Source organism: Rhamphochromis longiceps, linkage group LG23, assembly GCF_057381845.1.
Source record: "Rhamphochromis longiceps isolate RC_006_pf linkage group LG23, R_longiceps_female_GT1.1, whole genome shotgun sequence".
NCBI lineage: Eukaryota > Metazoa > Chordata > Actinopteri > Cichliformes > Cichlidae > Rhamphochromis > Rhamphochromis longiceps.
This window is the reverse complement of record NC_140578.1, coordinates 19,726,440-19,754,215: the sequence shown is the minus strand read 5'-3', so window position 1 is coordinate 19,754,215 and position 27,776 is coordinate 19,726,440. Positions and strand designations below refer to the sequence as shown.

The window sequence follows — 27,776 nt, the reverse complement described above, 5'->3', positions numbered from 1 at the left end:
TTGTTAAGCACACAGATCAAAGTCTTAAACATACCTAAGAATATTTTACAGGAAGTGTTTGATTCTTGTTTTTGCTACATTATCTGATTTAAGTCCAGTTACATGTTTGCTGTAGTTTAAAACCTTGTTAAACTTGTTAAACCTGCTGTACACAAACATTTAACTATCTGTTTTAACCATGCCTGTATACACAGCTGTTAACTCTCTATTTGCCTCACAGTTAGACCTAAAAGCCACACAGTGTCAACAGAATTGTTGCTGAACAGTTTATTCAGCTGTAAATCTGCTTCAACCTGGCCAACAGATGGGCAAAGTTGAACCACAGTTGAAACTATTTTATTGAGTTTCATCTCACAGTAAAAACTGCATAGATCACAAGGAAGCAGAGGGTTAGGGCTGGCAGCTCCACACAGCACAAAAAGGAGGACTTCTCACCATCTGCAGACTCTTCTTATTTGAACCCTGATTCACTGTTTTGTTGCCAAAGTAAATACAATGGTGTCGACCCATGTAAGACACAAAGCTCCTGCAGGTGAATCATGGACATTGAGTACTCAAAAAACATTAAGAAAATGAGAGAACACAATCACATTAACAACTAATGGATGCATGTGAATCTTACTGAAGTCATACGAGAGTTGCTAACAGGTGGGATAAAAACCTAACTGTGACATACGTGTAATTATCTGACAGCTGACAAACCTAAACGCTGTCCACGTATTATCTGTTTTTCTTTTTATCTGTCTCCTACTATTAGCTGCTGTCCCTGGTTCTCAGTTCATTTCCAACAAATCTGATGTTCATCCACTCATGAAGTTTTGTTTGTGTGAAGGAGTGGGCTCTGCTATGGATCAGTGTGAGGACAGAGAGGAGGGAGTCCCCCCCTCTAAAACCGCTCTGTGTGGGGAACATGAGAGCCAGACCAAAGCTCAGAGGTAAGATGCCCATCTTTAACTGTCCATGACTCTTCTCCATGTCACAGCTCAGCACTCACACCACTGCTCCATCATTATTCACAGGAACCAACCTGGACCTGGACCCAGCTGTGTGTCCTTAAAGAGCAACGATTCAAAAGAACTTGCGACTGATTTCAAACAAAAAAGTTCCTCCAGTAAAACGTGAGTTGTTTTCAATATTAACTGATTTAAAGAATTAACTTCAAATCCACATATGACGTTTTTTCATGCAAGGCTATTTATTTTTAGGATCCATCAGATGCTGAATTCTCCGAGACCTGAACCCAGCTGTGTGTCCTCAAAAAGTGAACGGCCAAATAATTTAAACACCAGTTTTAGACATACTGCCAAAAAGTAAGTTACCATAATATGAAAATGAATATTTTACATAAAAGTATATGATTGTATAGGCTTAATAGAACAGCATTGATCACAGAGTCGACTCCTCTGAAGCTGAATCCAGCTGTGTGTCTGTGAATAGCAGCCAGTTGAAGAAGTCACTGTGACATTTTACACAGAAACCTTCTTCACAGGCAAAGTGAGTTAACCCCTCTGTGATGGCGAACCTCCTGTGTGTACAGAGTTTGTGAAAGATGTTCTGAATAACTCTCTCACAAGTACTTTCAACACTAAAACTACAAATAGATTTGTAAAATTTGACAAATAGATAGATTTAGTGTTATATGTGCCACTGTTTATATCTTCCAGGAGAGTATATGCCCTTTAATGAATGCACAAAGCTTTCTGTTATCTTATTTTACAAGATCCACAAGAGACTGGAGCATTAAACTTAGAACTGCTAAAGCTTTAGCTCCAGTTTGGGCTAGTTTTCACTAGTATTTTGATCCTACATTGGGCCACTATTTGCTGTTTTAGTTGCACATTGACGCTTTTTTTTTTCAAGTGTTCAAATCTAACCCACAATAAAAGAAAGACAAAAATTTAAGCAAGATCTGGTCTAAAGTCAATAAAAGTCAGGAACAATGATTTACAGTTTTTTGCATGTGCTTTTGGATTCTTGAGTATTTTACTTGTACACCTAATTAATTATTATGACAAACGTAAAAGACCTGATGACTTTCAAACAAGTGACTGGAATTAATTCATACTTTCAAAATAAACAGAAAACTTACAAGTGTCAGAAAACGTTAGCATTTTCTCCGAGAGATAATGGTTATTATTTTGCTACACTGATGTCATTACTTCAATAAGATTATTTTGTGTCCATTAAACACTAATTAGTTTCCTCAAAATAACGCATCATTTTGTTGGCATCACAATATGAAAGTAAAAATAACAAATTATGTCCTATCTTCACAATTAGAAGTCACATTATTCACTAAAAGTTCTTTTGTTGCTGCTGTGAAGGCGAAATGCAAAATCCTTCAAAGTAAAGGGTCGTCTATTTTTTTGTATTGTTTGGCAACTGGCAACTTGTAGAATATTCAAACAGTGCATTTAGACAGAAAGTCAGACATAATAGAAGCTAAAGGAAGACAGTAAAGCTGTGTTGATGATTTCTGCTTTTTTTGAGCAGCCGAAGTTTGGTCAGATTTTTGTTCAAATGTTTAGTTCAAGTTTATATCAAATATTAACTAATAGTTTATGTTTTTACAGGATGCATCAGGAGAGCTCAGAGGTTCCTAGTGGTCAGTCTGAACAGCAGGATCAAAAACACCTGGACTCCATATTTAGGGTCTGTACATGAACAGAAACGTCCTTCACTTGAGCTACGAATCAAACAGGACTGTGTACTAATATAACATCAAGCAGCACATGTCTGTGAAGGTTCTCGGTCATCCAGTCATCATAGTCTAAAGAGCTTGGAAGGAAAGCATCTGGACTTCCTTAAATTTCAAGAAGATGAACAAGCCAAAAGGGCTTAGGGACACTCCCAACGGGGCTTAAAAATCTGGGACTCTCTCTTGCTCTTAGAACCGAAGAAGCTTCTCGGATGAGAGTTGAAACGTCTGCAAGAAACTTCAAGAAGTCCAGATTGTGTCCTTCCAAGCTCCTTATACATCAAGTAGCGCAGTTTCATCAGATTAAATCAAATTCTTGTTGACGTAATTCAGTTCAACAAAATTCTCTGGCATTGTTAATATGAAATCATAAAGAGGACAAACCTAAAACTCTACAGTAACACCTGTTCTCAGTGTTGTATTGTATTTGACTGACTGACTAGCTTATGTAAAGCTGTGTAGTCATTATTTCTATACATCCAGTATAGATGAAGTGGCAGGCTTTGTAATAAAGTTCCTTTATAGTAATTTGTAGGCCTGTAGGTTGAAATTCTGTACAAGACCAGATACGATGTTTCTGGTAATTATACGATTCATGTTAAAAAAAAATATAGTATTCTGTTCTAGTTGCTGGAAGAAAACATCATCACTTTTGTGAAGAATGAACTGAAGAAGATCCAGAAAGTTCTGAGTCCAGATCATCCAGAATGTTTAGCGAGTCAGTGGAAGGATAAGGAGATGTTGGAGGGTGAAAACCAGAAGAGGAGCAGCAGAGAAGCTCTTCTGAAGATGGTAGATGACTTCCTGAGGTGGATGAAGCAGGAGGCCTTGGCTGACTCTCTACAAAGAAGTAAGAACATTTTCTATAAAGATCAAGTGTAGTGTCCAGATCAGACGTGTTTTTTTCCAACTAGGTTCATAAAAAACCAACACCTGGCTGCTATCACATTATGTCCCACTCCCACCACTCATTCCACGTCTGGTTATAAAGTTCAGACTGTGTTCTGGTGTGTGTTTGTGATTTCCTCAAATCCACTGTAAATCTCAGCTTTTGTGACCTCACTTCATCAATGAAGAGTGAGAGGTGTTACCAGGAAGAAAACAGTTTTTAAGAGTCTGGCTCAGGCAGTATTTACAGTCCTGAGCAACACCGTCATTGCAACCCTACAACCGCTTGTGGCAGGGTTTGGGAAAACACGGGTGTCAAATGGTCTAATCTTCACCTGAAATTTCACTGGCAAACCATATTTTTCATCTAATCTTTGTTTTGGACCATAAAATTATTTTACCCATATCCTTTTAAAGAGACCAAATAATGTTTTAACATGGTCTTGCTAAATATGCATAATTTAAGATTTAAATTTCAGAAATAAAATTATTTCCCAAATATCAAAAATCACCTTGGTTGAAATTATGAACCTGGATACTAATAGCAAACTGTGCATCTTTCCAGAGAAGAGAGGCCAGAAAGATGAAGGCTCTGCCTCCCATTCTACCTTTAAATACTCTAGGAACCACAAGTAAGCCCATCAAATTTTCTAGATTTAACTGGGAGTCAATGAAGAAAAGCCAATATGAGAGAAATATGCTCTCTTTCTCTCTAGCTCCTGTCAGTGCAGCATTGTGGATCAGAATGTTCTCCAAACATAAGAACCAAAGAGCCCTAATTTTGTCTTATCTGGCCTTAGGATGTGGTTTCAGTATGGATAGTCTTTTTCCAGGTTGTGCTTAACATACTGCAGTCTGGCTTGAAGATGTCCAGTCCAATTCAGCAGAAGTGCAGGTTTTCTTGGTCTGCCACTAATTATTTGGGTTTCACCAATGACTGTATAGGCGTTGGCTGAATAGCAGTGGTGCCGGTCAGAACTAACAGGAGTTCAAATTAGGTTCTTCCTTCTTTACTGTCATTCGTTAACACTACAGCACAGTAATGCAACCACAGGCTTACAGATGGGGCGTACAAGGACTCGTAGGTGCGGGAGTGGATGTCTGTGGTCTATAAACAAAACATATACAAAAGTGCTGAGTATAATAAACAATCAAATCATGAATTGTGCATCATTCACTGTCTTCCAGTATAACCAGATAAACCAATAAACATTGCACTTTTACATAAGCTGATTCCCTAAATGACATAAAAGGCCCAAGACTGTCCTTTCCAGACAGGTCATGTCATTTGTCTTTTCAGTAGTGATGTGCGATATCACTGATCTCCTTTCCGATCCGATACCAAGTAAAATTCAGGGTGGTATCGACGATACTGATCCGATACCGATCCGATACCGATACTCTGTACAAAAACTTTTTTTATTTATTGTATCTTTTATTGTATCTCAAATTATAGCGTCATAATGATTACAGGACATCAGATTACTTGTTCTTATCACTTAATAATGCAGAATTCATCACATAGAAATAAAAAAAATTTAAGTTGTGCGCTATTTGAAAACCTTGCCTGCCTGCAGCACTAAAGGACTCCGTGAGAGGCGTCTGTCTCGCCCTAGCAGCACCTGTCCCTCTCCTCCTCTTCAGTTCACCTCAACATACGCTCATCATATTCTGTGATATGATTTACTCTGAGGTGTTTGACAAGGTTAGTGGCGTTGTACAACACCTCATTTTCTTGCCACATGTATTGCAAACCACGTCTCGGCTGTTTGTGGATGTAAAATACGTCCACACATGACTCCGTTTACACTCAGCCATTGTTGTGAGTGCACACGCCAGGGGGTGGAGACATTTATATAGCCGTATTTCGCACATGACTATGAAAGGCGTAAGAGGAAGTAGTTCCTTCCAATGTAGACAATCCGAATGATATAGCTTCTTTCCACTGTGTTCCTGTTAATGATAAACTACAAATTTACTCTAAATTACTAAAATATCGATATTTTAATGTGAGAATCGATTCTAGAATATAAATGACTGGTATCGGAGGAATCGATATTTCAGTATCAATCCGCACATCACTACTTTGAAATCTTTCATTCTTACTATTAGATACTATTATTAAATACTATTAGAACTTTGTATATCGATATCTTGGAGAGTGTCAACAATTCTTTCAATCAAGTCTAAGCTGTTTCTTTTGTCTTTGGTATGCTTCCTCAAGTGACATCTCGAAGCCTTGCTGTGGTTCTTACATTGCGTGCAAATTAGAAGAGGATCCTCAATTTTAACTGGATTTTCTAAGCTGCGAGACTTACAACGTTAATGCTCAAAAATCGTTTTTCAGGGGGTTAATAATATTGAGCCTAGTAGTTTTTTTTTTTTTTTTTTTCTGATATCAGTCTGAAATTGTGTACAAACATAAATCATTCCTACTTTCTAACAAGAAGTAGTATGTTGAGAAATGTTATTTTGAAAATCCCACTTAACCCTTTTACGCATAGTGGTCACTATAGTGGACAACTATTCAAAGGCTGGTTTTTTTGTATGTGTGTTAGTGTTAATGGTATAGTTGCACCTAAACCACTACATTGGACACTTATGTGTCAGTCCATACCCTGCCACTCACTGGTCAGCCAGTGGGTGGCAGTCAAGACATCACAGAGCCTCTACATATATTTGTTACATTTGTTATATTGTTATAAAATATATTTAAAATATATAAAAACATATTTTGTTATGTTATAGTTTTTATACAGTGTATATTATTTATTTGTTTGTGAAAGTCATAAGTCAAAACCCATGTTGTCCACCTAAGGGGACATGTAAAAAACTGAAAAGTTCAAAAATCTTTTTTTCATGCCTAAAGATGAATAAAAATACTTTTAAAAAATCCTGATTGAGGTTGTCATATTTCATGCATGAAATGGTCAAAAAAGCAATTGGGAAAGTTAGGGGAGTTTTTGATAAAGACTTTGATAGGTGGGGAATAATTTTGCCTTCATCTGTATGTGAGTCGTCCTGTTAGAGAATTCAGGATGTTCCAGCTTTTCTCTTCTTTCAGTATTTTCTGAAGAAAGGCATTGTTCGGATATTAACAAAACATCTTTGGTCCGAGCATCACTTACATAAAATGGTGCATAGCTCTTAATGACATTCATGGAGCTATATTTTTTGTGATCTTGGAAGCCATACTGATGAATCTTCTCTCATGAGCTTCTCATTCTACAAATGCTCTCTGTGCCAAGTATTGCAGCCTGGTGCTATGCCTTAAGTTCGTTCAGCACCTTCCTCCTCAGGTGAAGTACCCAGAATCATCTCACCTGATGTTTGCCTTTTCTGCTCACACTTTGCCCATCTGGTCCTACAGATTCCCACTAAGTAGTTACACTACTGCACTTCTGTGGCAGTTTGAACTGATTTCCCGATCTTCACAACACTTTCTTTTCATGAACTTATAATGCATATCCTAGGTGGTTGAAGACTGGTTGGCCTGTTTTAGGGAGATCCTGGCATTCAACATATAAGAATAGGTGGGGGTTTTTTTTGGGGGGGGGGGGAACAATTTTCTTTTTTTTCTTCACTGTGTCAGTGGATGTATTGTTTTGGTTTTGGGCTGCTAGTCCATTGCCTAGCCTCTCTTATCTAGGGTTGGGATGTGAAATGTCAGAGTTACATCTTCTACATTAATATCAAATGCTCAAATTTATGGGATTTGTTCTTTGTTCAATCAGGAACTCCAGCTACATGCCAACAACATCTCAAATGTACAATGAAGAAGAGGTTCCAGTGCATGTTTGAGGGGATTGCTAAAGCAGGAAACTCAACTCTTCTGAATCAGATCTACACAGAGCTCTACATCACAGAGGGAGGGACTGCAGAGGTCAATGATCAGCATGAGGTCCGACAAATTGAAACAGCATCCCGGAAACTAGACAAACCAGAAAGAACAATCAGGCAAGAAGAAATTTTTAAAGCCTCACCCGAAAGAGATGAACCAATCAAAACAGTGCTGACAAAAGGAGTGGCTGGCATTGGGAAAACAATTTTAACACAGAAGTTCACTCTGGATTGGGCTGAAGACAAAACCAACCAAGACATCCATTTCATATTTCCATTCACCTTCAGAGAGCTGAATGTCATGAAGGAGGAAAAGTTCAGCTTGGTGGAACTTATTCATCACTTCTTTACTGAAACTAAAGATGCAGGAATCTGCAGCTTTGAAGACTTCAAGGTTCTGTTTATCTTTGATGGTCTGGATGAGTGTCGACTTCCTCTGGACTTTCAGAAAACTGAGGTCTTGACTGATATCACAAAGTCCACCTCAGTCGAAGTGCTGCTGACAAACCTCATCAAGAGAAAACTACTTCCATCTGCTCGCCTCTGGATAACCACACGACCTGCAGCAGCCAATCAGATCCCTCATCAGTATGTTGATATGGTGACAGAGGTCAGAGGGTTCACTGAACAACAGAAAGAGCAGTACTTCAAGAAGAGATTTCAAGATAAGAAGCTAGCTATCAAAATAATCTCCCACATCAAGACATCACGGAGCCTCTACATCATGTGCCACATCCCAATCTTCTGCTGGATCACTGCGACAGTTCTGGAGGATGTGCTGAAAACTAGACAGGGAGGACAGCTGCCCAAGAACCTGACTGAGATGTACATATATTTCCTGGTGGTTCAGGCCAAAGTGAAAAAAGTCAAGTACGATGGAGGAGCTGAAACAGATCCACACTGGAGTCCAGAGAGCAGGAAGATGGTAGAGTCTCTGGGAAAACTGGCTTTTAATCAGCTGCGGAAAGGAAACCTGATCTTCTATGAATCAGACCTGACAGAGTGTGGTATTGATATCAGAGCCGCCTCAGTGTACTCAGGAGTGTTCACACAGATCTTTAAAGAGGAGAGAGGACTGTACCAGGACAAGGTGTTCTGCTTTGTCCATCTGAGTGTTCAGGAGTTTTTGGCTGCTCTTCATGTTCATCTGACCTTCTTCTGCTCTGAACTCAATCTTCTGGAAAAACAAACACCCTCCAAAAAGTATGAATCAAGAGAATCTGCAGAGACACATTTATATCAGAGTGCTGTGGACAGCGCTTTACAGAGTCCAAATGGACATCTGGACTTGTTCCTCCGCTTCCTCCTGGGTCTTTCATGGGAAACCAACCAAGCTCTGCTACAAGGACTGCTGACGAAGACAAGAAGTAGCTCAGTGACAATTCAGAAAACAGTCGAGTACATCAAGAATAATATCAGTGACAATTTGTCTGCAGAGAAAAGCATCAACCTGTTCCACTGTTTGAACGAACTGAATGATCATTCTCTAGTGGAGGAGATCCAACAGTCCCTGAATTCAGGAAGTCTCTCTAGGGATGAACTGTCTCCAGCTCAGTGGTCAGCTCTGGTCTTCATCTTACTGTCATCAGAAAAAGATTTGAATGTGTTTGATCTGAAGAAGTACTCCCCCTCTGAGGAGGGTCTTCTCAGGCTACTTCCAGTTGTCAAGTCCTCCAAGAAAGCTTTGTAAGTACATAAATCTTAGTTGCTGGATTTTCTACAAACAGCAGGAGAACAAGTTAGTAGAATTAGTTAACGTGTGTCAGTAAGTGGATCGTTTTACTGATCAGTTGTCCTCTTTTTCTTAAAGAATGAGTGGCTGTAACCTCTCAGAGAAAAGCTGTGAAGGTTTGTCCTCAATTCTCAGCTCCCAATCCTCACATCTGAGAGAGTTGGACCTGAGTAACAATAACCTGAATGTTTGGGGAGTGAAAAAGCTTTCTGCTGGGCTGGAGAGTCCACATTGTAAACTGGAAACTCTCTGGTGAGATGTTTATTATTTGAGCTACGATACCTAGAAGCAGCCTGATGACAACAACAAAGAAACATTTTCTCTCTTGCTATGCTTGCTAACTAGTCAAAAAAAAGTGCATTCAAGACCTCATTCTCCTGTAGGGTAAAGCAATTTGAGTCATGGAGGACATGTGCTTTATTCAGTCTTAAGCAACTGTTAGTAATGTCTTGAGTTTTCAGGCTCTTTAGTTTTAGAATTCTATTAGTATTTTATTAACACATTTTCAATGAAAGGAAAAGCTAATTGTCACAATTTAAATTAAGAGTTATCATCATTTTAGCCATAAGTATGCTGTTCTCTAATACCATTAAATTATACACTGGCATTCCCACATGAACTGACATGTATCTCATTTTGCTTGTCTGCAGTCTGTCAGGCTGTCTGATCACAGAGGAAGGTTGTGCTTCTCTGGCCTTAGCTATTCATTCCAACCCATCATCCCATCTGCGACAGCTCGACCTGAGCTACAATCATACAGGAGACGGGGGGAAGCTGCTGCTATGCGGACTTGAGGATCCACTCAGGAGACTGGAGACTCTCAGGTATCTGGGTGATCTTGTTACTAACATTATAAACACATCACTTTATAATATAAAATGATAGGATGATCTGAATTTGTCTAAACGTATCACTTTAGCTTGGAACCGGTTGGTGTCGAGTGGTTGATACCAGGTCTGAGGAAGTGTAAGTATGTTTTTGTTTTGTAAAATCTCGAATGAGTTTTTCCCTCAAAGTAGTGACAATTTTCATCGATATCCAGATGCGATGCAGCTCAGCAGTGAGTAGAATTGAAATTAGTTTGTATTTAAACCAGAGCATGTGATATGATTAAGAAATTTCAATCAGTCAGGTGGTTTTTAATCACAAGATAAACAGTATAAATAAATAGTTTTTATTGGGTGGTGGTTCTTTATTCTTGGTATCTGGATTGGTGGACTACCGATACGCCAACAATGTGTTACTGGCTGTCAGGTTGTTGGCTGAAATTCAGTTGGCACCAGAATATGTGAATACTGGAACACCACAGTAGGTTCTACATTACAGACAGCATTAGGTTCACTAGAGGGAAGATATGACTACTGTTGCAAGATCAAGGTTATAAATTTGCACTCATATCCACTCTGCACAGATACAGTACATCCTCTCTTCCAACAGCTAGTTTAATGTTTAGTTTCATGTTGTGATTTTTAGTTCGTTTTGTGATGTTTATTTCTGTGAAGAGTTTTCCCAGCAATAAAGCTGCGCTTTAAGTTAACTTTCCTTTTCTGAGTCCTGCATTTGGGTACACATCCTGCCAGCCACACAGCACTCATCATGACATCATGGAGCTTTATTTCGAGTTAGTTGTAATTTAATTTCTTTTATTAAAGCACTGGACCAGATCACACTGCAATAGTTAGGCTGTGCCAGAACTTTCTTCTTGGCTCTTGACGGAGGTGGTCGCACTTTTCTCTCTCTGCCTCTCCCTCTCCCTTATCTTCCCTTGGCTTCTCATGTCTTTGTATAGTCTCGCTTATTCTCTAACCCTAAGAGAGTCTCCCAGACTTGTTCTTTTAAAAACCTAAAGAAGAATTATGGATTTGATCAACTGGTCCCTTAACAAAATTGACAAACTCCTGGGCTTGGTAGAACCCAATTGTCCTGCGGAGATGTTTGCTGCCAGGTACTCGATGGTCTGTTGCGTCGTGTTTCTGGTGATACTCTTGATGGAGAACATCAAACGACATCTACCAATTCGGAACCATGATAACAGAGTTCTGGCTGATTGGAGCTCGTTCGGACCTGGCTTATCGAAGAACAAGAAGCGCCTACAGCTGTTCAAAATCCCACAAGGCTGGCTGACATGATAGACGATGGGCAGGGCTGTGAGTACTCAGACTGTGTTTATTGAACGCAATATGGATAACATCTTGGAGAAGAAAAATGGGAATTGAGAGATATGTTGACCAGTGATGGACATTAGACCTACTGTAAAATTGGAAGCAGTTTGTTCGCACTACCATCTTCATCTCATGCGGCTCCCCTGGCGCCAGCTGGATGCTCAAGGCAAAAGCTGACAGGAATAACAAAAATTCTCCCTTAGATAACAAGACTGTGTTGTGACTCTTCCCCTTCCATCAAGGAAACCCGCGTCGACCGAAGACTGTTGACAGTTGCCTAACCGAGTGAAGGGACATTTTCTATCGGCTGAACACGGAACACACACACGCACACATACGCATGTACACTGACACAGACCTACACTTCGAAGCTTATGTCTTCTGTGTTGTGAGATGTGCTGAATTTTGTGCTATGTGCTGATTTATGTGCTATGTGCTGAGTAGAGATGGACCGATCCGATATTACGTATCGGTATCGGTCCGATATTGACCTAAATTACTGGATCGGATATCGGAGAAAAATAAAAAATGTAATCCGATCCATTAAATATCACGAAAGCACCTCACAAAACTTGCAACACGCCGTAACTCACCTCAGAACGTTAGCACGTCGGAGCAGTATGCATCACGTGATAGAGCGGCTGTGGCATGCGGGACCTGTCGGTGGTCTGGATAGCATGTGGAGCTTCGCTAGCAACCCGGCATTTCATCTCCGATAAAGTTATCCCCGAGAGAAGTAAAGCAAGTGTGTAAGTCCATCTCTGAATGTTTGTAAAGCATTCCTGCGTTAAGCTTACCAAACGATATATGGAGCGACTGCCTCTTCTGGCTGCTACTTCAATCATGAAACTGCTTAATGATCAGCTGATCGGCTTTTCTGTCGCGAGTCCGTCTCTCTGGTTTGTTTTTGGCCCACTTTGCACCAGAAAGAGGAAACCAGCGGCTGAACAACAGCAGCACGTTTAAGCTTGATCAGCTGTTGTTAGAATTTATTTATTATTACTTTCTACTCGAGGATCTTTTTCTACGTAGCTGACGGCTGGTAACTGCAGGGGCGGATCTAGCAAAGTTTAGCCAGGGGGGCCGATAGGGCATTAACAGGGAAAAGGGGGCACAAAGACATACTTTTCTTTCTTATTCTCATTTAAAATGTCTAGCTTTTAATAAATAATTATCTGACACCCAAAGTTTTAATTTGATGTAAAATGAATAGAAGTCAATTACTGTATATAGTGACTATTAAGTCTAATATATATACCCTAGTAAGCTATAGTACTTTTTCCTTTGGGAAGGTACCATCTGTGCAGTCTGCAATTTTGTTGAAGAAAGATGTTGAATCTATTTAATATTTCTTGAAAAATAATTGATTTCTGTGCATTTATTTTTTCACACTGCATCAAATTAAGGTTGATTACGTCGATTAAGCATCATGAGGTGGAGCGTGAGGGGTGGTTCCCTATTTTTTATTTATTTATTTTTGTTGTTGCTGGGAGTTGGAACCCTATTAGTTAGGTTGCTTAATATTTACGCTAAGTACTCTTTAAAATACCAGAATAGGGAGGATGGTGTAGGTTTAAGTTTATTAGATTGATCAGTATTGCTGAACTATGAAATTTATTTTTTTTTGCATACAGGTATAACAGAATAGCTTTAGTGTAGTTGTTGTTTTAAACTTGAGTATGAACTTATACAAAATGCAGCAAGATATTAAAAAAAAAACAGTTTTGTTGATTAAAAAACACTATATCGGATTCATATCGGTATCGGCAGATATCCAAATTTATGATATCGGTATCGGTATCGGACATAAAAAAGTGGTATCGTGCCATCTCTAGTGCTGAGGTGGGGTTTTTCCTTCCTTGTGTTGTGTATTTTCCATTGTTATACCTCTCTGACCTGTCTTCCCCATGTGATGTTTGTGTAATGTATGTATGGTCGGAAGGGTAAGATGGCGCTGACCAGGCTTGCAGCCTTAACCCACCCAATCAATCAACTAACCTCTTGTCACCACTGACAGACCTCCACTCATTTTACTTACATAATCAATATGTTTAGACCGTGTTCATTTACAATCCACCATTAAACCTCATAGTTTTGTGTCAAACAGATAAATGTTAAAACACAGCTTAACTGCAATTCTTTTTTCTCCATCAGATTCCTGTCAACTCACAATCGACACAAACACAGTAAACAGAAAACTCCAACTATGTGACAACAACAGGAAGGCAACCCATCTGAAAGAGGATCAGTCATATCCTGATCATCCAGACAGATTTGAACGTTCTCAGCTGTTGTGTAACAATGGTCTGACTGGTCGTTGTTACTGGGAGGTCGAGTGGACAGGAAGGGTTGATATTGCCATGAGTTATAAAGGAATCAGAAGGAAAGGAGACACAAACCACTCATGGCTTGGAAGGAATGATCAATCCTGGTGCCTGGGCTGCTTTCATGATGGTTACTCTTTGTGCCACAACAACAGTGTAACATTCAGTCGTCTCCCCTCCTCATCCTCTGTCTCTAACAGAGTAGCAGTGTATTTGGATGCTGCTGCTGGCACTCTGTCCTTCTACAGAGTCTCTTCTGACAGCCTCAATCACATTCACACCTTCAACACCACATTCACTGAACCTCTTTATCCTGGGTTTGGGCTTCAGAATGACACCTCACTGACTATATGTGACTTAAAAGAAGACACAGAGAAAAACTCTGAAATCATCTACAACAAACATTAGCAATAAGCTGCAATAGTATTTTTTTTTTTTTTTCAAAAGAGAACAACAGGCAAAGCTTTGTTACTTTAAAATCCTCCTAATACGGCTGCTCCTTTATCTTTAGCTGCGGCACCAAACAGAAATGGCAGTGTGTGAGGACTGTCCTGGTATCAATCTGTCCTTCTAGAGACTCATGGCCTGATATCCTCATCCACATTCAGGCCATGAGTATTACAATAGCTGAGCCTCATTAGTTTGGTTTTAGGTTTCAGAATGACACCTCAGTGTATTTAAAAGATTTTAAGATGTTTTAATAATTAGATATGATGGTTCAACTGTGAGTGCCAGCATATCCAATGAACAGTACTGGCTTTTTGTTATGTGCCTGCTGTGTATTATGGAGGAGCTGTTAAAATAAGAAGACAACCAACTCTTTTATTGTTTACCAATAATTTTAGAGCTGTTTTATAATGAAAGTCTGTTGTTGGTGTTTTTGAAAAATACATAAATACGTATGTTCATACATAAATTGTCAAAACATGAGCTTTGACAATTTATGCAGAAACCCAGCAGATGAAGCTCTGAAACAATCGAGCTGCACTAGTCCTCCCAAACAAATTATCCCAGAAATGTTAGAATAAGTATGCAGTCTAGTAAACTCTGCTTTTCAATGGCTGAATCATGGGTAACTGTGGCGTAACACCACAAAAAGTTAATCTCTGCATCAGAACTTCAAGTGCAATACTTTGATTTGAAAAGAAATAACTTGATGTTATTTAAGATTATGTAGGGTTTTTTGTTATGGATGATGTTATATAGTTTCATGTTTATTTTATTTATTGAGTTTATTGTTTGAGCTGGATTAATTCCACACTCTGCAACAAGCTTACGTGCCATGCTGTCTAACCACCACCGGAGGGTAGTGTTGGCCTCCATGGGAGTGGGGTGGGCTAGGAGAGATTCAGCTTTGTATTTATTATGTCCTGTTAAATCCTAAACGACTTTTATATTACAATGATCAGATCTGAAAGAATATGAATGAATGAATGAATGAATAAATAAATAATAAAATAAAAGGACTCAACTTCTTTATTACTCAGATGCAATGAGAAACACCTGTCACTGTAGGGTTGAAAAAAAAAAGTTTTAGTCTCATTTCAGGTTGGTTTGTGAAGTATGTGTGACCACAAGCTGAACACCACTGGAAGACTTTCACCTCAGTATCAGCAGGTAAATATTTGATGTGTGAGCTGTCCTAAGTCAGGCAGAAGCCAGATCAATACTAAGAGGTTGCTGCATGTCTCTTTACCTTCATGTTTTTATTTAACCACTCCTGCTTCTTCTTCCCAATATGCTGTTTGCTATATGAGCTCATAACATGTTCATTGAGACAAACTAAAGCATTAGATTCTGAACATGACCTCTGACCTCAGCAGCAGCCTTTATTTACACAAGTGACGTATGTCTGAAAGGCTTAGGAACAAAAGTTCGCTCAGTCAACACCGACCTCTGAGTCAAAAAAGAAAAAAACTGGTGCAAACCACAAATGTAATATAATTGAGTTTAGTACCAACAGCAGGCAGAAATCATGTAATGACCAAATAACATTTTGAGGTGAACGTCAAAGGTGATTAGAGCATGACATTTTTTACACTTAGTATTTTAACTTTTCATAAATTATCTGGACAACTGTGATATATACGAATATATACGAATACTGTGAAAAATCAAAATTGTCTGAATATGTTTTCTTGTTCATGTTTTAAAATGTCTTTAAAGTTACAAACTGTAGTTTCACACAGAATATATTTCAACATGAATCCACACAGATTACAGCAAATGTTTGACAGCAGCACAAACTGCACCCTCTGATGGGACCATGGAATTACACATTCACTGTTACTGCAAACTGAACATCCAGCCATTTTCTGAACTGATTGACATATTGAGGTTCTGAGAAGGGTTGGAGACTGTCCCTGTTGGTGAGAGATGTGACCTTCAACTGATCTCCAGTCACCAATCATCAGACGTTGAAAACCGATTGATGGTGGTCTTTTCTTGATGTCCTGCTATGGTTGAAAAATTGACTTACTGGAAGGCAAAGAGCTAAGGGCCGTTTCCACACCCAAATGAAAGTCTGATGTCAAAATGAGTATTTATTTGAAATGTAACATCTAGTTTCTGGAGTGTTGCTTACTGAGCACATGGCCAAAACAAAAACCCATTGTAGCCCTAACACATTGGTGCATATTAACTGTGGGTGGTGATGCCTAACTCCATACTTGTGTTTTAGAGAAAACCAAAACAGGTCTGTGAAGTAGAAATTTGGGGAACATCTTTGTATTGCGTAGGGTTCGGGTTTGTGTCATCACCGATAATGAACTTGACCTAGCTTTTAACAAACTCTTATTATTTTAAATGTTGAATCATTTTTGTGTATGATGGGTGTACAAGGAGGACCCAACACACTCAATGGTTGACTCACTGATTTGCACTTTATTGTCAGTTGCACACACAAAGACAATCTCCCCTCAGCCCAGATGTCCGTCTCCTCCTTCTCCGCTCGTCTCTTCCTCCACTATGAAAAGAAATGGAGACTGTCATCAGTCATAACGCCACCACCTGTGGCCTCACCTGCCTCCCAGCACCGCCCCCTTGAGCTCACTGCACCACTCCTCTCCTGCAACTGATCCAGGGACCACACCTCCACCACACTGGGTTTGGACAGAACAATGACTGACTTTAGGAACCCAAGACTGTGATAACATATGTCGTCACAAAAAAAATGTTTTTTTCTGAACGGTATATTTTTGATACATTTTCATGTTTTTAGGGTGCTGAATCCAAAAATGAGCTCTATTTTCCTCCATCAAGTACATTTTTTTTTTTGCAAAACATTAGGACTTTACATTAAAAAAGCGAAAACAGCAATGAAAAAAATTTCCCAAGGAACAAAATAAACCTGTTGGGACATCATCCACTGAGCTCCTCACGCCAAACCCACCCCACCTCCCCCTCCTACTGACCCCCCTTAATTCCTCACATTTCAATTTAAAAAGGTAAATTGGATGCTTAATTAAACCAAAAACTTGAGTTCTGCAAGAAAAACTGACAAAATGGAATTATTAAAATATTTTTCCTGGTTTAAGTGACTAAAGATCTACAAGAAAAAAAAAATGTACCAAAGATGGTATTTTTAAGACTTTTTAAGATTTTTTTAGGGACTTGTTACACTTGTTAATTGTGACTTGTATGTTCATATGTTTGTTTGTTTTTACCAAACAATAATTCAGTATCAACAAAACTGATCTTGGGTTGTGTTAAACTGCAGCAGTATTAACTCACAGTAGGACTCGAGTTGTTGAGAAAAAGTAAACATGTAGGTTTAAACATAACCGACTCATCAGTCTGGCTCAAACTTTGACCCTCTGGTCAATAATCCCCCCCTCCAGAGGACGGACAGAGAGACATAGACGGGCAAACAAAGAAGGACACACTGAGTACTGCTGGATCTGGTTCTGAGGTTCTGCTCAGAGTTCTGAATCATAATGGAACCAACATCAAAACCTGCTGCTGTTCTGCTGCTGTTTCTCCTGCACAGCTGTGTGGCAAACCATGGTAATGAACTCCTTTCTTCTTCAATGTGTGAACTGGTGTTTTTAGTGCTCATATTACTGGTACTAAATGTAGGATCATCATATGACTAATCTAGATCAAAATTGTACTTTGGTTTGAATATATGTCGATTTAAGTCTTTTATGAAAGTTCATTAGAAGACAGAAAGTAACCCTCAGTCTGTGTATCTGTACATTTGATTGTTTAACCAAATATCACTTTTTTTTTCTTCTTCTCTTGTCTTGAATTTGATGAACACTAAACCAAATGAACCATTTTAAATCTGGTCTGGAAGTATAATTACAAAGACTGTAAAAACAGTCTTTGTAATTAGTACTACTATCACTTCTACAATTACCCGATAGAAATACGTGTATAATATGATTGAAATCAATTCTCAAGTATGTAAATTACTGACCTTTACTTAAGATATGTTTTCAGTCCATTACTTTTATTTTTGGAGTACGTAGTTAATACAGTATTTTTATATGCCATGCATTTTGCCAAAGGGGGGAGGTGGGTGAAACACAATCACCTGGAAGAGGCAGACCCTGTAAATTATTTATAAAGCATATTGTGTCATTTGACAAAATCTTCCTCATTATTAGACAGAAGATAAATGGAAGAATGGAAAAATTTTATACAAATCCAATCCCAAAAAGTTGGAACATTGTGTAAATTAAAACATTAAAACCATATCTCATGTTGAATTTGATAGCAGCAGCACATCTGAAAGGACTGTGTTTACCACTGTCTAGCGTCTCCTGTCCTTTATAAACGGTCTGTAAACGTCATGGATGAGGAGAGCAGCTGATGTAATTTTGGAAGAGGTACTTTGTCCCATTTTTGTCTGATAGAGGATTCTAGCTGCTCAACAGTCCCAGGTCATCTTGCATTTGATCATTTGTGTGACTACAGAACAGATTTTAAATTAAACTGGAGGCTGAGTGTTGGTGATGCTGGAAGGGTTTAACTGATTTTCTATCTTTGTTGTAGTTTTTCTCAGTGGCCACCTCGCCTCACAGGTTTTGGTCCGGAACAGACGAGCCAACCAGATGTTTGAGGAGCTGAAAGCAGGTGACCAAACAGCAGCTTTTCTCCTCATTATTACATCCACTATGGTTTGACATCTTGACCATTCGTATCATTCTGTGTCTACTGAAATCATAAAATTCCTTGATTCAAATAAATGTTTGTACAGGGAGTAGGTTCATTTCTCTCCCTTTTCGTATCTACTTTAGATTCAATTGTAATCACGTACTTTAGCATGTGCTGCAGGTTTGGAACAATATTAGCTTTGAGTCTTTGTTGACTGGAGGTGGGCAGAGACTGCTAAATGTTAGCATTAATTCTGGAAAGTAAATCAAAAAGAAACAAAAAGAGCCAAACAGAGACAACAAACAACTGTGAAGTGACACAAAATTACTATAACATGTTTTACAGGTGCTCTCTATGTTTGTGTCTCATGATACTGTCACGATTATAGTGTGTTAATGTGGATTATTTCATATCAGGGAACCTGGAGAGAGAGTGTGTGGAGGAAATCTGCGACCACGAAGAAGCCAGAGAGGTGTTTGAGCAGCCAGATAAAACAGTATGTTTTTACTTCTCTCTCCTGTCAGAAGTTTTAACAGCACTGAGATCAGTTCAAAGTCTCATCGCAAAACAATCTCTCTTCCTACAGGAAAAATTCTGGAACAAATACCTCGGTGAGATATACTGGATTTAAACATGGAAACAAATATGTTCAATACTAAGAGATAAGTATATGTATATGAACAGTATGATTTTTTTTTATTACAATAAATAAGAAATAAACATTTCTTTCTTCAATTTTCTTGTTTTGTGTAACCAACAGTTCCACAGTCTTTCAGTTTATCAGAGGAAATTCTCATATTAAGTGATTTTAAACAAACAAAACATCCATCCATTGATCCTTTTTCTTCTGCTTCTCTGTGCCCCGGTCATGAGGGCAGCAGCCTACACAGAAGCCCAGAGCCCCTCCTACCACCACCACCACATACCCCCAGAAAACTTGTATCCTCCCCCTCCCTGACAGAGATGTTTGTGTTTGGATGGATGTTTTGGTCCAGTTTAGATTTGATGTGTTTCTGAATAGAACTAGAATTGGTTGGATGTTTCTGTGCTTTCTGTTGGTTTGAATGAATTTGATTTTGTTTAATCTTGTTATTTATTGATTTTTATTTATTTTTTTGCTTCTGTTAAACTTTGTGCAGTTGGATGAACACAAGCAGAGTCCAATTTTTCACGTTATTTGTACACCAGAGTTTATTCAGCTGTGAGCTGCACTGCAAACATGAACAAAATCAAGAACAGCACACAAAGGGAACACACCAACATCTCACTGTGTCTGTCTATTTGTTCTGCAGACTGTAAAGGAACTCGGATGTCAAGAACAGCAAAAAACATCAATCTCATCAGAAAATGCATAGAAGGTGAATATAAATGAACACAATAAATAATAAAACAGTTAACTAGTGTAGATTAACGCAGAGTGTGTGTCTGTCCTCAGGTCAGTGTATTTCTGGTCAGGGTAATGGTGTGAACTACGAAGGAGACATCAGCATCACGCAGTCGGGCAGAGTGTGTCAACACTGGAGGCACAGCTTTCCACATCCTATCTTTAGGTAACTGAGCAATTCCCCACATAAAAACAAAAATTACAGTCCTGGAACTAACTAACGAGCTTCTTAAATTAGGTAAGAAATAACCAAAGCAAAGCAACATATTACTCATTACCTGAGCAAAAGCAGAAAAACACAAAGGACATCTAATTTAGTCATATTTAAAAGGGCTAGCTCACAAACTAACTGGTAAAACAAAAATTATTAACCACCCAAATTATAACTCAGTAATGTTGTGATGCATGCTCAATCATTCAGGTAAGTAAATCTCCAAAAGTTGATTCTGTTCCTCTGGACGTAGCGTGTTCACATCGCTGGTTTCCTCACTCATCCAAGTGACTTCTTCAGTCTCAGCTGACTGCAGGTTTCCCCAAATCTTATAAACAGTACATTTGCATAATGACTGAAACCAGCCCACTGAAGGAACAATGGGCTGGGAGGTCAGTTCCTTGATCATTAATATGCAAATTCTCATGACCATCAACAACCACTGACCAAAAGCCATTATTAAAGTACCATTCACAGAGAGTTGGGGAATGGCTGCAATCACAGCATTGTAAGATGGCGAAAGATGTACCCTTAGGCCCCCTCCTCGATTCAGAGATGGTCTTTCCCTTTTCACGTAAATGGCCTCCTTGACTGTTTTTATTGGAAAATTACAAGACCAAGCAATATGAAAAAAGTGTACTTAAACAGCTCAAACCAGTGTTCCTCCCTGTCCAGGATGTGTACATCCTCATTAGGTGTAAATGTCGGTGTAGCTGTAGGTGTAAATAGAATGCGGAGTCCTGGCCCGACGAGGTAGCTCGTCTGTGTTGTGCCATCCGCTTCGCGAGAGGTTGTTTGGTTTCCCTGACGTATAAATCTTGGCAATCCTCCTGGCACTTAACAGCGTGCACTATGTTACTCTGTGTCGGGGGACCCGATCCTTGGGGTGGACCAATTTTTTGGCGCAGTGTGTTTTGGGTTTTGAAAGTCACAGAGACACGATGCATCAGAACTGTTCTGATACTCCTGACACACATGGGATCATTACAGGTTTTTGCTTAGGCAGCAGTTGTCCTTCTCTCCTGGATCGGCTGGAGCTTTCTTTTGGCGCCTTCTTTAATGATCAAGGAACTGACTTCCCAGCCCATTGTTCCTTCAGTGGCGCTAGTTTCAGTTATTATGGAAATGTACAGTACTGTTTATAAGATTTGGGAAACCTGCAGTCAACTGAGACTGAAGAAGTCACTTGGATTTACTTACGTGATTGAGCATGAATCAAGACATCTATAGCTTTGCTTTTGCAGATGATCAGTACAGCATCTGTATTAGTGCAGAGGTCATGCCAATCTGACAGTCTTCCCGTTCCATTCTGTTCACACTGGTGAACAGCACACTGAGATCCTTCCTCCACTTGGGGAAGTAATTCATTCCCTGTTTTCCTGTGTGTCTGCAGAGAGTATAACACTTCAGAACCAGGCAGCAATTTGAAGGAGAATTTCTGCAGAAACCCTGACCATCGTCCAGAAGGTCCCTGGTGTTTTACCAAAGACCCATCTGTCCAGAAAGAGACCTGCAGAGTACCAATATGTGGCAAGTATCTGCTATAGCCACTGAGTAAAGATTATGAATACAATGATAATAATTAATATTCTTGCACCATTTTAGGCTAGTTGACACTCTTGTACTAGTAATGTTGGAAAGCCATGTCGGCACCTAACATGAGCTGCTCAGAACTCACTGAATTTCTTCCACAGACTCTTCTTACATCCTGGAGTGTTTCAGGGCTCATATACAATTTAGGATTATATTTTTCTGTAGTTTGAGCTCCAAGTTCTGTCAGCTGATCTTTTTTTTTTTTTTTTTTTGGTTAAAGGTGAAGACTTTGTCCCACCCACTGTGGCAACGAAACCACAGAAACCTATAGTGTGCTTGCCTAATTATGGTATAGAATATAATGGGGACCTAAGTGTTACCATAGGAGGTCACACCTGCCTGCCATGGTCATTACCGGAGGTAAAAACCCTCAGTCGGGACAAAGAGTTCATCCCTGAAGTTCAGCTGCAGACCAACAAGTGCCGAAATCCTGACGGTGACTCTGAGGGCCCCTGGTGCTATGTCAGGATTGCTGGAAATATAACAATGGACTACTGTGATCTGCAGCTATGTGGTAGAGTACAAACCTACAATCCACTATTAAATAAATCCACCTGTTTACCTGCCCCTTACCTTTTCAATTGTCCACCTGTTTCCTGCAGATGACCCACTATTAGGGCCTGAGCAAACAACTGTGACCGAAGGCAGGGAGCGCTCCGTCTTAGGTCAGGCCAGGAAAAACCTTTTCAGTCCTCGCACGTTTGGACAAGGAGAGGATGGTGAGTGCACTTAATGGGCAGTGACAGCAAGCATCAGGTAATCACTGTACCCCAAAAAGCTGAAAGAGAACAATTCAAGAAGCAGGTGATCCATCTAGCCTGTTAATAGTTTTGTTGTGTTTGACCATCTATCAAAGTTTTTATTTACTTCTTGTATTGCAGATTGTGGACAGCGTCCCCTGTTTGAAAAGATAAGCAAAAAAGATCAAAACGAAGCAGAGCTTGTGCAGTCATACGGACGTATCGTTGGGGGTGATGACGCTGAAGTGGGCTCAGCTCCATGGTAATGACACTAGATAAACAACATGACTTTAAGGATGGTTGACAAAATTGTTCTGAATGTCTGTCAAAACAGACCAGACTCCCATCAGGAGATTATCAAGATAACATTAGATATACTTGATTTATCCCAACATTCAGGAAACTGCAGCACCATAGCACCCAAAACATAAAAACTGTAAAATACATAGAACACCACAAAACCAAATATCTTGAAAGATAAATAAAATACACACAAGAAAGAGCTGAGGTAACAAGGAAACATAAAAAGTGAAGGATTCAAAAAGTAAAAATGAAAATATTTAGGAGCTTGTAGTACAATCAAGCAAATAAATACAAGTATGACACCGGGAACTTTCAACATCTGCCTCTTCAGCTTAGACAGATGTTGAAAGTTTGTATGCTGCCTGGCAAGGACAGAATGCAAAGGGTGGGCCAGGTCATCCAGTTATTATGCATAGCCATACGCCACAACCATACTCATTTGGGTGACCTCTGTGTCAGCTGATAGAGGAATCTAAACAGTGATAAGATGATAAGAACAGATTAGTAATATGGACACATTCCACAGTGAGCAGTTTGTAATCCTGACACATTTGTTCTTCCCATTGTCCATTCTGCCAGTCAGAAACAAATAAATGAACCATTAAGAAATGAACTGTTTCTGTCACCTTTTGAATGACTTTTTATTTCTAACTTAATAGATAATTTCGTTGTTTGCAGGCAGGTGATGCTGTACAAGCGTAGCCCACAGGAGTTATTGTGTGGAGCCAGTCTGATCAGTGATCAGTGGATCCTCACTGCAGCTCACTGCATCCTTTACCCACCCTGGAACAAGAACTTCACCATCAACGATATACTGGTCCGCCTGGGAAAACACAACAGAGCCCAGTAAGAAGGCGTGTCTGTCTTAATTATCATTAGTTTCATTTGAAGGCCTGTTGGAATTATATCATTTTTTTCTAGGTTTGAGCGTGGCATTGAGAAGATTGTGGCAATTGATGAAATCATTGTCCACCCCAAGTACAACTGGAAAGAAAACCTGAACCGTGACATCGCTCTGCTGCACATGAGAAGGCCGGTCACATTCACTGATAAGATCCATCCTATCTGCCTGCCCAGCAAGCCCGTCGCCAAGTTGTAAGACAAACGCAACATTTGCAACCAATTAAAAGTTGACAAGTTCAGACCAAATTCTTTAATTATATTTCCCACACAAATCAAAAGAAAGGGGTGAAAATGTGTCTTTTGCCTTTTATCTAACTTGGCACAGATTATTGTTTTCTTTCAGGACATGGTAGATTCCTCTCTTTAGGACAATCAATCAATCAATCAATCAAAGCTTTATTCGCCACATACAGGTTGCCCTGCAGTGAAATGGGACAACCCCGACCTTATACACACAACACAGACATTACATGGGGATACAAGTCGGAGACAGACTCCATCTCTGCTCAATGTGAAGTAGTTAAATCGCTACTGCGGTGAAAAGCAGCGCCATAGATTAGCTTAAAGCTGAGTGGTGGACCTATATTGCCTATTGGTAAAGCAATTTACCAACTTACTGCTATTTGTGCCACTCATCTAAACTGACTAAACACAGACATCCAAAATCAGTTTTGTCCTGATGGGGTTAACTAAAACATTCAGACTGGTGTTTTTACCTTTCTCTAACATGAGTCTTGTGTACTGCTGACATATCAACAAAACTGAACGGAGAATTGAATTACCAGTTTTGTCAAGTGATCTGGAGCGTTTTTATGTGGGGGAGACTCTGGGTCCGACATAGAGCTTGCTGGAGAGATTATTTTGTTCATATGGTGTTGAATACTGCTAGAAATATTAATTGGGGAGGTATCAACACAGTTTATTATTGTGCCAAGGACTTTGCTTAAAGTCCTCAGTAAACAACAATTTGATTAAATCAAGTCAGGTCCTCAAACTTGGTCACATAGCTATTTCTGCATAGATATCAATTTTCCTTTCTCCAGTTATTCTGCAGGAGGTTAAAAGATTCTTCAGATCCCACAGATTCTTTCTGTCTTATTGGAAAGTCTAAAGTAATGCAAAGACTGCGCCAGTAGAGGGTGCTATTAAGAACTGTGCTCAGAGACACTTTGGTTCAGTGAGGTATTTGACTGACTGGTATTTTTTCCGGCAGTCTGATGTCTGAAGGCTTTAAGGGCCGAGTTACCGGGTGGGGGAACCTGAAGGAAAGCTGGAACCCTGCAGTGAGAAATTTACCATCAGTCCTTCAGCAAATCCACCTACCAATAGTGGACCAGAACATCTGCCGCAGCTCCACTTCAGTCAAGATCACAGACAACATGTTCTGTGCTGGTAAAACAAAACAAAAGATTTTCCACATTTGTTCAACAAGAAAATGCTTGTTTATATTTTATCTTTGGCTTATTTTTGGTCCAACTGTTTGATCCTGAATAAACCCCTGGTGTGCTGAGTGATGCTGCCGTCTCATTGGCTGTACTGAATGGAATTTGGCTGTTTCTCTCAGGATGATCCTGCATCTCCTGAAGGTGTCAAAGTTTCTCTATAATTACAGTCTCTGGTTGTTTCAGGTTATAAACCAGACGATAACCATCGTGGAGACGCCTGTGAGGGAGACAGCGGTGGACCTTTTGTGATGAAGGTGAGAATCACAATGAAAGAAGAACAAATGATAGATTAAGTCTCCTCTTTACCATTTCTTATCATTAGATAACATCTGGTTTATATCTCAAGCAGATGTTTAATAAAATATTTGTTAAATAAATTATAAGACCGACGGCACGAGAACACACAGAAGAGACATCATGTTTTAATTAACACATAGTAATAAATTATGTAGACTGTGTATTAACTCTTAATTATATAATCAAGTTAACATTTACATTAAAAATGTAATTTTTTCTCGTTCACAAGTTGAACAGTAGTGTAATGGGATTTTCTTATTCCTGACACGTTAAAATTGTTAACGAATTTCCTGAAAATCTGTCTGGACATTAACAGTATTTTATAGTCATAAAATATATAACCATAATCCAAATATGTAAAATTTATGAAAATGCAAAATGTTGTAATAGGAAATACCAATGCTTGAGTTGACCTGTCGCGAAGTCATACAGCCATGCTTTCTCCAACTAAATTCCCAGTCACACAATCCTAGAGACCAGATGGTAACCCCATGGCAACCAAAGGGGAAAATGTGTGTTCTCTGGGACACCAATGATGATTTGATTCACACAGTTTGTTCAGGGTTTATTCAGTGATTTCATTTATCGCTTTAACTTTGTGTGCATTTTTTTTATGAAGTTGATTATAAATTATTTTTGTGGTCTGTAAATCCCTTTCTACCTAGGTTTTGAAAAGTGCCACACAGCACTGATTTTATTATTATTAATATTAGCATTAAAACATATACACTGCACAATCATACACCAATATTTCACTGGACCTACTTCACCTACTAATGGGAAGGTTGTTGGTTTTATCCCTGTCTGTGTGCCAAATACCCTTTGGGCACTTTGGCATCAGAAACCTTCATCAAAAAGGGGTTAGGGTAAAAAGTGTGTAAAGTCTTCAGATTTGCCTAATTGGCAGCCTCAATCTTCATTTATTATCTCAATTTAGAGAAAAGCAGTAAATCCTCACAGTTAAGTGTTATTTGGCAGTTTGCTTAAAAATTGAAAAAATAGTTACAATAGTTAAAATATTTATAGAGTTTTTCGTTCTTTCAGCTCTGAAAATACTTTTCTACCATTTACAAAAGGTTCAATCTGAGAATTTAGAATAGTTGCCTTTGCAAACAATGACTCTTATTTTGAAACTGTCTTCCTGTGCAGTATCCGGCAGAGAACCGCTGGTATCAGATCGGCATCGTGTCATGGGGAGAGGGCTGCGATCGTGACGGGAAGTACGGCTTCTACACTCACCTGTTCAGGATGACCAGGTGGATAGGCAAAGTTATTGAAAAGATGGGAGGAAGCGAAGATGAGTAAACACAAACCATCGACGTCAATCACTTCACATTGAACCCTGTTAAGCAGCATGGCCCCAATAAAGATTGTTAACGCATTGTACCCTGGCCTCTGGTGTTATTCAAAAGCCTTGGTTTGACCTGCAGCAATAAGAGTCAGTAATAACAAATAAGCCAACGTGATCTTAGGAGTTCTCTGGGGATTTTTCCAGAGGTTTGTAGCTACCAGTCAACAGATTGTTAACAAAAACAGAGGTTATAGCTGCACTGTACATCCATGTACTATTTATTCATACATGACAGAGGTTCTAAAGTGTTCTCATTATGTATTTAAGTTTCTCCAGCAGTGCTACTCTAGATCTGTTCAGTTTAAAGCATTATAGTTACAGCAGCGATAGAAACTATTAAACATCATTAGGGGCGATGCTGCGCGCTGGCTGTCCCGTCTTTGAGTGCAGAACAAGCGCTCACAAAGCAGCAGCTCGGGGATGACGTCACATACATGGGTCCTCTGCTGGACTATAGGAAAACCCGGACATTTTTATCAATCTCAAAAATCCCCCCGGACGCCCCGAACAGAATTTGAAAAGTGGACATGGAGGACGGTTGGTCACCCTATGACACAGGCTGCACCACACTAGTGATGGGATTTCCGGCTCTTTATATATATATATATATATATATATATATATATATATATATATATATATATATATATATATTAGGGGTGCAACGATACACAAAATTCACGGTTCGGTTCGGTTCGATACTTTGGTGTCACGGTTCGATATTTTTTTGATACAAAAAAAATGTTCATGCCTTTTTAATTTGTCATTTATTAAAATTATAAATATATATTTTAACTCAAAAGTA

The 27,776-nt window shown here is 39.2% G+C and overlaps 2 protein-coding genes across 3 annotated transcripts; both read left to right on the top strand.

Moving 5' to 3' along the window:
- The first annotated feature begins 549 nt into the window (after positions 1–549).
- On the top strand, positions 550–15,107 carry LOC146641784 (NLR family CARD domain-containing protein 3-like). Of its 2 annotated transcripts, XM_085399709.1 has the most exons (10): positions 550–935; positions 1,020–1,118; positions 1,206–1,310; positions 2,574–2,652; positions 3,326–3,548; positions 7,321–9,112; positions 9,237–9,410; positions 9,809–9,982; positions 10,078–10,124; positions 13,475–15,107. In XM_085399709.1, the coding sequence occupies exons 1-10, from the start codon at positions 811–813 to the stop codon at positions 14,050–14,052; spliced, it is 3,396 nt and encodes a 1,131-aa protein (XP_085255835.1). In that variant the 5' UTR covers positions 550–810; the 3' UTR covers positions 14,053–15,107. The 2 variants fall into 2 exon arrangements, with proteins under 2 accessions (XP_085255835.1, XP_085255836.1); XM_085399710.1 differs by lacking the exon at positions 9,237–9,410.
- Positions 15,108–17,489: 2,382 nt separating this feature from the next.
- Positions 17,490–27,025, top strand: f2 (coagulation factor II (thrombin)). The gene is made up of 15 exons (XM_085398820.1): positions 17,490–17,649; positions 18,643–18,723; positions 19,161–19,240; positions 19,331–19,355; positions 20,037–20,102; positions 20,180–20,294; positions 21,733–21,869; positions 22,153–22,446; positions 22,535–22,651; positions 22,814–22,934; positions 23,654–23,821; positions 23,897–24,070; positions 25,092–25,270; positions 25,507–25,577; positions 26,770–27,025. Exons 1-15 carry the CDS (start codon positions 17,580–17,582, stop codon positions 26,923–26,925), a joined length of 1,854 nt encoding a protein of 617 aa, XP_085254946.1. The 5' UTR covers positions 17,490–17,579; the 3' UTR covers positions 26,926–27,025.
- The last annotated feature ends 751 nt before the right edge of the window (positions 27,026–27,776 follow it).

What these genes read in the sequence shown, in the direction of transcription:
- LOC146641784 (XM_085399709.1), top strand. Translation starts at nt 811, where the DNA reads ATGAAGTTTTGTTTGTGTGAAGGAGTGGGCTCTGCTATGGATCAGTGT. An exon ending in AGCCAGACCAAAGCTCAGAG is followed by an intron (nt 936 to 1,019) that starts GTAAGATGCCCA and finishes CATTATTCACAG; the next exon opens with GAACCAACCTGGACCTGGAC. An exon ending in AAGTCCTCCAAGAAAGCTTT is followed by an intron (nt 9,113 to 9,236) that starts GTAAGTACATAA and finishes TTTTTCTTAAAG; the next exon opens with AATGAGTGGCTGTAACCTCT.
- f2 (XM_085398820.1), top strand. Translation starts at nt 17,580, where the DNA reads ATGGAACCAACATCAAAACCTGCTGCTGTTCTGCTGCTGTTTCTCCTG. An exon ending in ATTCTGGAACAAATACCTCG is followed by an intron (nt 19,356 to 20,036) that starts GTGAGATATACT and finishes TTTGTTCTGCAG; the next exon opens with ACTGTAAAGGAACTCGGATG. An exon ending in CTGTGATCTGCAGCTATGTG is followed by an intron (nt 22,447 to 22,534) that starts GTAGAGTACAAA and finishes TGTTTCCTGCAG; the next exon opens with ATGACCCACTATTAGGGCCT.